The 12030-nt window shown below is 47.1% G+C and overlaps 1 protein-coding gene across 1 annotated transcript; it reads left to right on the top strand.

The window, feature by feature from the left end:
• Positions 1–9674: 9674 nt before the first annotated feature.
• Positions 9675–10160, top strand: LOC124606403 (translation initiation factor IF-2-like). The gene has a single exon (XM_047138384.1). It carries the CDS (start codon positions 9675–9677, stop codon positions 10158–10160), a length of 486 nt encoding a protein of 161 aa, XP_046994340.1.
• Positions 10161–12030: the final 1870 nt, after the last annotated feature.

The following is a 12030-nucleotide window of genomic DNA, read 5'->3' on the forward strand; positions in this document are numbered from 1 at the left end:
AGATCATTATGACACTTCTTCAATTACAGGCCACATGTCCTGTGGATACACGTTACTTGTCTTTAATGCAGTGGTTTCCATTGCCTTCCGCATCCTCATGTTGTTGATAATTGCTGATTCTTCCGCCTTTAGGGACAATTTCCCACCCCTAGGACAAGAGAGTGCCCTGAACCTCTATCCGCTCCTCCGCCCTCTTTGACAAGGCCGTTGGCAGAATGAGGCTGACTTCTTATGCCGGAAGTTTTCGGCCGCCAATGCTGATTATTTATCAAAATTTAGGCAGTGGCGGGGATCGAGCCCGGGACGGGAGACGTTTTGATTATGAATCAAAGACGCTACCCCTAGACCACGGGTACTCCCTCTAATTGTGATAGCTAAATGAAATTCTGAAATGGAAAATTATAAAATTTTAATGCGAAGTAAAGCTTAGTGTTGGAGATAGTTATTCCTTCATCAGCGCTGCTCAGGCGGGTGGTCTCGGAATATACCCGTTAACCTAATGTCCTGGACAGCGTGCTCCGTTGTTAGCTTATTAGACGAGATGGTTCACGTCTTGGATCTACATCTACATCAGTATACATACTCTGTAAGCCACCGTACAGTGTGTGGCAGTGGGTACCCTGTACCACTACTTTTCGTTTCGTTTCCAGTTCCACTCGCAGATACAGCGAGGAGAAAACGACTGTCTGTATACATCCGTATGAGCTCTAATTTCTCGTGTCTTATCATAGTCCTCACGCGAAATGTACGTTGGTGGCAGTAGAATCATTCTGCAGTCAGCTTCAAATGCCGATTCTCTAAATTTTCTCAATAGTCTTCTTCGAAAAGAAAGTCCCTTCCCTGCAGCGATTCCCACTGGAGTTCCCGAAGCACCTACTAATACCCGCATGTTGTTCGAACTTACCGGTAACAAAACCTGTCTCTGAATTTCTTCGATGTCTTCTTTTAATCCGACCTGGTACGGGTCCCAATCACTCTAGTAGTATTCAAGTCTCACTGCTGACTCTTTTATGGATGAACCACACTTTCCTACAGTTCTTCCAATAAACCCAAGTCCACCATTCATCTTCCCTGCCATAACCCTCACATGCTCATTCCATTTCGTATACCTTTGCAACGATCCGCTCAAAGATTTAAACGATCTGACTGTGTCGAGGAGCACACTACTAATGCTGTATCCCAACATTACGGTTTTTTTCCTACTCATCCATATTAACTTACATTTTTCTACGTTTAGAGCTTGGTGCTATTCGTCACACCAACTAGAAATTTTGTCTAAGTCGTACACCACTGCTTCATCAGCAAACAGCCGCAAATTGCTGTCCACCTGTTCACCAGATCATATGTGTACGTAGAGGATAATAGTGGTGCTATCACACTTCCTTACGGCACTCCTACTGATACCTTCTTTCTGATACTGCCGAGGGCAACATACTGTGTTCTATTACTTAAGAAGTCTTCGAGCCACTCACATTTCTGGGAACCTATTTCATATGCTCGTACCTTTTGTCAACAGTCTGCAGTGGGGCAACAAGTCAAATGCTTTTGGGAAATCTAGAAATATCGAGTCTGCTCGTTTCTCTACTGCATCCATGGTTCGCAGGATATCATGTCACTTACACGCGCTTTTCCGCCTCAAGGAAATTTATTATATTCGAACTGAAAGTATGTTCTAGAATTCTACAGCAATCTGTTGTCAAGGATATTGGTCTATAATTTGCGGGTCTTTTCTTTTATCCGTTTTATCTACAGGAATCTCCTGCGTTTTTTTTTCAGTCGCTTGGGACTTTGCACGGGACGAGAGATTCATAACAAAAGCAAGCTAAGTAGAATACTGGTGACTTATCTGTAGGATTCATATCGCGATTCATATCTGAGTTTTGCTAGCGTTTTTGTACTGCATATGTGTTAATTAGCTAGATTACTTGTGTTACTGTTCATCTACGTTAATGTAGTCTAATTAGAAGTTAAACATGGCGCATTATTATTATACTGCGTGTGCGGTAATTTCCACATCTATTCACTTTTGCCTTTTTCGGATCCGCGGTAATTACATTCTTATCAAAATCTGATGACACCACCAGTTCTATGATTTCCATTCACGAGCTTGTATAGTCCCTGCTCAAGTCGTCTTGCTTACGTCCTTAATAATCTGGTACTGTCTCATTATCTCGTTGCCGGCATTTGAGTCAGATTTTACGTCTGACTGAGTGCTGCTTTAACGGTAGGACGTCTGACAAAAGACGGAAGCAGTGGTAGCTGAGGGGGGAAGATAAAGTCGTGGTTAAAAGTATAAAAAAAAGCAGCTCATTTCGCGAAGCCCATTCTGTTTTACGCTTGCGGTCATTTCGCGGTGGCATCAGCTGCGATCGGGTCGCTCCTTTGTATGTGACATCCTGTGACCCCGTTCTCGCCGAAGTTCTCGCTTTCCGGAGAGCTCTCCCAGATTGCTTTTTGCGAGAACGTTCTCAAACCTAGAGAAGCGAGGAAAAACCTGGGAAAGGAAGCGCACACACGCGCCATCCCCCTCCTACTCGCCCCCCTCCACCTCTCTCTCTCTCTCTCTCTCTCTCTCACTCTCTCTCTCTCTCTCTCTCTCTCACACACACACACACACACACACACACACACGGGAAGTGTGCAGTGAGGCTCTCAGCATTTCGCCACTACTTAACGATCTAAGTTTGTGACCTGTGGCCGCGTAAGTAGAAATGACGCAAATCGAGAAAGAATGGAACGAACTCTTTCGCGGGTCTTAAATGCGAATGGTTGGTTTTACAGGGTTGTGACTCTTATCCTCCGTAAGAAATGTCTCTCAATGTACCCAGCGGCACTGTACTTCCGACCGTGCAGCTCTGCGAATCGTATTTTTACTCACAGAATGAAATACGAGGGATGTAAAGTGTAGAGATATTTACGCCAAAGACAGAACTACTTACAAAGAAGTGGCTATATGTTCTCAGGGGGTCAACGGCCTTACCGCAGTGGTAACACCTGTTCCCGTCAGATCACCGAACTTACTTGCTGATGAGCTTGGTGTCCATCCGGTCTGCCGAGCGCTGTTGGCAAGCGGGGTGCACTAAGTTCTTGTTAGGCAAAATGAGGAGCTGTTTGATTGAGAAGCAGCGGCTCCGGTCTCGTAAACTGACATACGCCCGGGAGAGTGGTGTGCTTATCACATGCCCCTCCACATCAGCATCAAGTGACGCCTGTGGGGTGAGAACGACACGGCGGCCGGTCGTTACCGTTGGGCCTTCGTGGCTTGTCCTGACGGAGCTTCATTTTCCCTTTCCGACAACCTGATTCAGTGTAAGTACCTGACAAAAAAAGGTGAAGCACTCAGGGGGGAAGGGGAAAACGAAATGAAACTTCACGGATGAGAGAGCATGTAATTTTAACTCAGTGCTTGGAAAATCAAATCAAATTTACAATGAACTTGACAAGATGAGCTCAATTGTCAGTATGGCTGGTCCCGACGTAGGTTCGAGTCCTTCCTCGGGCATGGGTGTGTGTGTTCGTCCTTAGGATAATTTAGGTTAAGTAGTGTGTAACCTTAAGTACTGATGACCTTAGCAGTTAACTCCCATAAGATTTCACACACACATCAATTGTCAGTATGACTTTGCACCCTCTCTGGCCTGAATGTATGCACTGATTCGGTTGGGAAAGATGTCACGAGGCCGTCGCATCCTCTACATCTACATCTACATCTACATCTACATCTACATCTACATCTACATCCATACTCCGCAGGCCACCTGACGGTGTGTGGCGGAGGGTACCTTGAGTACCTCTATCGGTTCTCCCTTCTATTCCAGTCTCGTATTGTTCGTGGAAAGAAGGATTGTCGATATGCCTCTGTGTGGGCTCTAATCTCTCTGATTTTATCCTCATGGTCTCTTCGCGAGATATACGTAGGAGGGAGCAATATACTGCTTGACTCTTCGGTGAAGGTATGTTCTCGAAACTTTGACAAAAGCCCGTACCGAGCTACTGAGCCTCTCTCCTGCAGAGTCTTCCACTGGAGTTTATCTATCATCTCCGTAACGCTTTCGCGATTACTAAATGATCCTGTAACGAAGCGCGCTGCTCTCCGTTGGATCTTCTCTATATCTTCCATCAACCCTATCTGGTACGGATCCCACACTGCTGAGCAGTATTCAAGCAGTGGGCGAACAAGCGTACTGTAACCTACTTCCTTTGTTTTCGGATTGCATTTCCTTAGCATTCTTGCAATGAATCTCAGTCTGGCGTCTGCTTTACCGACGATCAACATTATATGATCATTCCATTTTAAATCACTCCTAATGCGTACTCCCAAATAATTTATGGTATTAACTGCTTCCAGTTGCTGACCTGCTATTTTGTAGCTAAATGATAAAGGATCTATCTTTCTGTGTATTCGCAGCACATTACACTTGTCTACATTGAGATTCAATCTCCTGGGGCAATCTGGCCCAAAACTGTTGTAACTGGTCATTTATATACTGGATAATACCACTGCGACAGAATTGACGTCCGAGCTAGTTTCACAGGTGTTCTGTCTGATCTGAGAATATTTCTGGCCACAGGAATTCCATAACATCAGAAACACTGAGGTGTCAGGTCAGAGGGGTGACCTGAACACAATTTCGACACAAAGCAGCTCAATAGGCTGTGGAGTGTAAAGGGTAGGCTAGCAATAGATCAGTGCATCACCATTGACTAGACACTCATTTATTGAACAAATAAGTCAGGTATTACCCAAAAAGAACAATCAGTACAAATTACAAAATAATATTCTTTTTCTTTAAGTCACTCAAACATTTAAACAGGCAAATAGCAATCATTTAACTGAAAGCCTTTTAAGAAACAAGACTAGAAAATTTGAATGTCGAGCAAAAATCACATTTAAATAGGTTCTGACCGAGCACATATTTTAAAACGAAATACTTCCTTTAAGGAACCAGCGATCAAAATTAATTACATAATCCTCAACAACCATATTACAACCAAGACATTTAAGATTAAACAGCAATATATTACATCAGAGAGCTGCAGTCCCAAGTTTTAAGCAGCACGTTTCTGATGGACTGCACTGCAACAGTACAATACAAGTCCCTCAGAGGATCTCCCCACACAGGAAGTTATTGCCGCAATCGACAAAATATCAACATCATTCCATGTACAGACCTAAAACAAACTAAAGGCTCTCTTAAGTTTGGTACAGTTAATTCCCTTTCAACATAACATACATCACAAGTCTAGCCCAAGGACAGCACCGGCACCCCGCAATTTAGCACGCGAAAAACTACAGCGATGCACTCATCCCGTATCCTTACAAAATCCAAGGACAGAGAGCCGCCTCCCCAACAGTGGAACGTTTAACCACGCGCAGCGTGCGTGTTTGCGGGATGCTGATCTCGCCCTTAACCTCAACACCAGTTTAAATACTAGTAAGACTACAATCTTGAACCACCATACATATTCCTTCAGTTCACAGAAAGCCAATGTGATAGGCAAACAGACCAGCATATGATAAAAGCTTATGCAATTTCCTTACTAGACAACCCTTATCAACAGTAGCCGTAATTTTTTTTTAAGCGTGAGCACACCCACAATCAAAAGACAAACAACGGCAATTATAAGGACAGTAGCACATAAGCAAGTCGCAATGGTAACTTCTGCTTAGATTGCTACAAATCAGCGCGTGATTTAACACACCAGAGAATAGTCTTTACAACACAACCATCAATACAATAGCGAATTACTCACACGTGTACTCCTCCACGATTTCCATTCGCAAAGCCATAGACAAAACGTGGAGAACGTATCACTTAGACCAACATAATGGTGCTCCCTCAGTTACCCCAAATAACTGACTCCCTTACTTGCACAGCAAAGAACCAGACCTAATGAAACCACCACAGTTTTCGCCTCTAAATTGTCACAGTACAAGTCTCAATCACAAATGTAATTTTACATCACCAGTTCCTGTATAGTCAATACAAGCGCCTGATTTTCACCCATTTATAACGGCAGGCAGCAACATCATACGGAAAAGAGCGTAGACACAAGCTCTTACCAATTCTCTTCTCCGAAAGCAGCCACTGCAACTCTCGGGAACCACTGGGACATTCAATGCAAAAATCGTTACTCCTTCACACAAATTACAGGACGCCCGCTTCCCGCTGCTTGCTACGGCGCCTTCGTTCAGAGCCAACTTGTATATCTCCATGCGATAGGTCCGGTCCCACACTCGCTGCGTCAACCCGACAACCGTCTTCCATCACGTCCCGGAGCACACCCCCACAGGACCTCGCCTCGTTCCTCCTCGCGTAGGCCCCAGAGGGCGCTGCTTACCGCCCTGACCGTGGCAGGAAAGATAAACCACCAGAGTGGCACTATGGACATGAGCCGCCGCGGTTCAAACACACTTCATAGAGACACGTGGGATGTGTGGACAAGTACTGCCCTGTTGAAAACGGTGCCACGATACTGTCGTGTGGCAGATAGCACATGATGAGGCAGGATGTGCGTGGCGTAGCGTTGTGGCGTCAGACACAACCAGCCTTGGTCTGAAGTCGTGACGCCAGGAGTAGCACTGCTTCTTCTCTCGAAAACATTGGAAGAATGGGACCTCTCCCCAGATCATCGCCGTACTCGCCACGCGATCGTCATCTGGTGTAGTGCAGAGCAACAATTCATCTCTGAATACGCTGCGACGCCGTACGTTAGCGATCCGTGCTTTCCATTCATGGCACTACTCCAAACGCAGTCGTTTGTGGTGTGGTGTTAGCGGCAGCATTCGCACTGAACGGTAATTCCCTAGTCCAGCTGCTGCTAGACTCCGAACTATGGTGCAGGAATACACAGAATGTTGTCACATTCGAATACTACGCAAATGTTGATACTGCACGACACAACCAGCCAACAAGATGAAGATTCCTATGAGGCCCCATTCGAACTCTGTCGGGTGCTGATACCGCTATCTCACACGAGTACGCCGCATATCTGTGTCCTTTAGAGTTATCACATAAGCTGTTCACGCTCCTTATATACCCTACCGGGCCTGACGGCATTACCAGATACAAACAGAGCTAATGTACTCTGACGGCCGTTCTGCCTGTCAAAAGGAATTGACGATGATGTGTAAGTGTAAGAAGTTGCATCTAATCCAACAACGATGTCTTCTTGATGCTTCACCTTTTCTGTCAAGCAAATTATATATACAGACAGCTCCGAACGTTTGACTTGCAACAAAGGCAGAGTGAAAATACAGAGTACTCTTCACGGTTGCAGGCAGAAATAACTTTATAATCGTTTTGCAGCCAGAGGTTCGGAAAAGCTGTTCACTAAGGATTTAAGAGTGTAGAACGTTCTAAACGACTTGACTGAAGAGAGAAGTGTTAGACAGTATGTTTGCGGTATATACACTGTCTAGCTACATTAATGTGACCACACGTCAAAAGCCTGAAGAACTATCTTCCCCGGCCGGAGTGGCCGAGTGGTTCTAGGCGCTTCAGTCTGGAACCGCGCGACCGCTACGGTCGCAGGTTCGATTCCTGCCTCGGGCATGGATGTGTGTGATGGCTCTGAGCACTATGGGACTTAACTTCTAAGGTCATCAGTCCCCTAGAACTTAGAACTACTTAAACCTAACTAACCTAAGGACATCACACACATCCATGTCCGAGGCAGGATTCGAACCTGCGACCGTATCGGTCGCACGGTTCCGGACTGTAGCGCCTAGAACCGCTCGGCCACCCCGGCCGGCTATGTGTGTGATGTCCTTAGGTTGGTTAGGTTTAAGTAGTTCTAAGTCTCGGGGACTGATGATCTCAGATGTTAAGTCGCGTAGTGTTTAGAGCCCTTTTTTGAACTATCTTCTGCGGCGCGGACCTTTGCGATACGTGCAGGAAGAGAGCTTGTGAGGTACCGGATGGTACCGACGGAGATTGGGGCTACCAGCTGTGGCCAGCTGCGCCAGATTTCTCGGTTGAGGGTCCATGGTGTGAACAGCGATAGAGGTGGCCCCATATTTTGTCAAAAATGGTTCTGAGCACTATGGGACTTAACAGCTATGGTCATCAACCTAAGGACAGCACACAACACCCAGTCATCACGAGGCAGAGAAAATCCCTGACCCCGCCGGGAATCGAACCCGGGAACCCGGGCGTGGGAAGCGAGAACGCTACCGCACGACCACGAGCTGCGGACCATATTTTGTCAATTGGGATTAAATCCGGCAAGTTTGGTGGCCAAGGGGGCAAACTCATGCTGCTGCACTTCAAACCAGACACGAAAACTGCGAGCTGTGTGACGCGTTGCATTGTCCTGCTGATAGATGTCATCGTGCCGAGGAAGAACAAGGCGGGTTTAGGGGTGGACATTGTCCATAAAGATAGATGCGTGCTCCTGTGATCCATTGTGCTTCCCAGAATGACGAGACGACCCAGGGAAAGCCACGAAAACATTTCACTGAGCACAACGCTTCCTCTTTCGACCTGGACCCTTTCGACGATTTTTGCAGGGTGCTTGCTTTCAGACCTTTCACGTCGTACACGACAACGGCCATCTGTCCGATGGAGCAAAAACGTAATTCACCTAATAGGGCCACCTGTTGCCACTCAATGGACATCTGGTTGCGGTACTGACGTGCAAACTCCAGCCTTCGTCGCCGATAAATAGCAGTCAGCGTAGTTGCATGAACCGTGCTCCCGCTGCAGAGGCCCCAATACTCGGCAAATTTCTCTGAACGGCCATTGAGGAGACGCTCCCGGATGGTCAGCTGGTCAATAGTTGCACGTCTATTCACCCTTACACACCTTCGCAACCGTCGTTCACCCCTGTCAACTATGGCCCGTGGTTCACCGTAGTAGTCTAGTTACCAGTTCTGGATAGCGCCGTTTTGCCGTGCACGGCATACTTTAACCACGGCCGCACCCGAACAGTTTATAGGAGTTTCGGAAATGTTTCCACCCTTGGCCCGAAAGAAAATAATCACGCGCTTTTGGACGTCAGATAAATCGCATTACGACAATGACTGCACCTATGAATGTATGCTTTCCCGGCGTATACAGCTGGCGAAGAGTTCTCGGGCTTCCAGCCGGGTGGCGGTGTCTTCAAACTGCGACGTTTCGACGAGTGACATACTCGTCATCTTCTGGCGAAGTGCCGAGACTTTGCGGATGCCGGTCCTTTTATACCTGCGGCGTGCCCCCCCCCCCCCCCCCCCCACCACCTGGCCGCGGGAGGCTGGGTCCAGAGCACAGCACTCTGGTGTTCTCGAAAGCATAGCATCAAAGAAAACCACACCCTTGATTTCGAGAACACCAGGGTGCTGTGCCGAGCCGGGAGCTATTGGGGCAGCGTCATTAAAGAATCAATAGAAATACGGGTCCACGAGAATCTTGTGAACAGGGATTAACCTAACTTAACCTAACCTAGAAGGTTATCAACTGCGCGCATTAGCCGCAAAACGCCAGGAACGCACCAAGAACCGTCCAGCCCACGAGACGCGACCGGAATGCTCTGACGGAGACACGAACGGCGCACCCACTTCCCCCTCCACCCCGCCCGCCGGCTCCTCTGGACCCAGACCCACGCGGCCAGGTGGTGGGGGGCACACCGCAGGTATAAAAGGACCGGCATCCGCAAAGTCTACTCTCCAGGAGGCGGAAACTCGGTTCCGCATGGTTCTCCATGCGGAGATAGAGGCCGCCTGCCTCACTCTACGTGAATCCCTTAGCCGCAACACCAACAAGAAGGAAGCGCAGCACCAAGACGACAGGATGGCAGCAACAGCAGCACAGCCCAGTCGCGACCAGGCCACACAAACGGCCTGGCCTAAGAAGATGACAATTAGTCGAGCCGCACAGGCCTCGTTAGAAGGCAAGGGAGAAGCAGTTGAACGACAGGACTCAAGCGTCCAAACCAAGGAGTTCGTCAACCACCAGGCGGAACTGGTGGACAGCGAACGCCTGGACGACGCCAGCCCAAGAGACGTGCACCAGATGAGCTTCCTGCAAAGCAGGGAGCTCAGAAGAAGAAAGGAGGAAGCCCTGAACGAGCAGCCCAGAAGACAGAGAGAGGAGCAAGAGGCAGAGCGTGACAGAAGACGCGAAGCCGCCATTGCCCGCCGTGAACGCCAGCGTCAACACTGGCAACACGGAAAATAAAGAGAAAACAAGACACAAGCAGTTCTGGCCGGGTTTTGCAGGTTTTCCTTGGCCGCTAAGGTAAATACCGGAACTGTCCCCTACAAACTCCTGCAAATAAATTCCCAATTGGGAGATATCCACCCCCTTCCCCGCACCCTAGCAAGAAAAATAATAAACGGTGACCAAACAGAATTACAAAAACCCATGGCTGAAAAGAGTCCAACGCATGCTCTATAACAGCCCGCCCTTCTCCATCCGAGAAGGGAATGAAAAGTGCAAAAAAAAAAAAAAAAAAAAAAAAAAAACAAAAACAAAGTCTCGGCACTTCGCCAGAAGATGACGAGTATGTCACTCGTCGAAACGTCGCAGTTTGAAGACACCGCCACCCGGCTGGAAGCCCGAGAACTCTTCGCCAATGAGTGCACCGTTTACCGTGGCCCCCGACACGCTTTATATACCCTCCACTGCTAGTGCTGCTACTTGCCGTCTGTGAGTGGCTATTGCACGTTGACGTTGAACAAAGGCAATTGTCACATTAATGTGAGTACGCCGTGTATAAAAGACTAGCGGTCACCGATATAGCGGATGACGCCGGGAGCCGTGTGGCCACATGGAGTTGCTTCGTGTTCGATTCCCTTCACGGTCGGAGATTTTCTCCGATCGGAGACTGGGTGTTGCGTTGTCTTCATCATCAGTTCATCCTCGTCGACATGCAAGTCGCCGAAGTGGCGTCGAGTAAAGACCGGTCTCCCAGACGAGAGGCGCTACAACACCAGAATTCTATAGCACTGACGACTGGTGTGAGAACTGGCAGTTGCCGCTTAACGTAGACACACGTTACGTATCGACCTTAAACAAGCGAAGAGATCCATTACTGTTCGATTAATTAATAGCAATAAATCACTAGAAACGGTAGCCACGACGAAACACGTAGGACTTATCTTCTCGAGCCACCTGAGGTGAAATGACCACATAAAAGTAACTACAGTTGAAGCTAATGCCAGGCTGAGATTCATTGGACGGTGGCACCAGAAATACACCCCGCCTCACACAGTACGGTGGCTTGTGGGGTGTGGAAGTAAGTGCAGTATGAATCTAGGTTGTTGAAGGCCTTTTTTGTGCAGTTTTTCGTATAAACAGAAAACAAGCATAGCATATGATCAGTCCAGAATACATTATTATACATGTTTCGTTAGGAGGCAGTAAATGCGACCCAATTTATTTTTCGTGTTTTAGACACAGTGGCCAGTTTTCATTTTGTATTACTCCATTATTAGAGCACGTACGACATATTGGAAACTGTCATGCAATTCTCAATAACTTATAACACACAGACACAGTGATGCTGATGAAACCTACAATATCACCGTGTATTTAATTCTTACGTACAGACGCAATAAGCTGAACATTTATTTACGTCGAAATAGCAAGTCGTATTCCTGAACAATACGCTTCTTATTTTATTTTGCAGCTATAAACATTAATTGTTTTATGTTCATTAGTGTCGCAAAAGAACGTCTGGCCACTTGGCAGTTCAGACAGATTTGTTGTGGTTAACTGAGGCCATCTGGTTTCTGTACATGAAAGGGAAGCAGTGGTTGGGAAGGGAGTGAGACAGGGTTGTAGCCTCTCCCCGATGTTATTCAATCTGTATATTGAGCAAGCAGTAAAGGAAACAAAATAAAAATTCGTAGTAGGTATCAAAATTCATGGAGAAGAAATAAAAACTTTGAGGTTCGCCGGTGACATTGTAATTCTGTCAGAGACAGCAAAGGACTTGGAAGAGCAGTTGAACGGAATGGACAGTGTCTTGAAAGGAGGATATAAGATGAACATCAAAAAAAGCAAAACGAGGATAATGGAGTGTAGTCGAATTAAACCTGGTGAT

The sequence above is a fragment of the Schistocerca americana genome, chromosome 3 (assembly GCF_021461395.2).
Source record: "Schistocerca americana isolate TAMUIC-IGC-003095 chromosome 3, iqSchAmer2.1, whole genome shotgun sequence".
Lineage (NCBI taxonomy): Eukaryota > Metazoa > Arthropoda > Insecta > Orthoptera > Acrididae > Schistocerca > Schistocerca americana.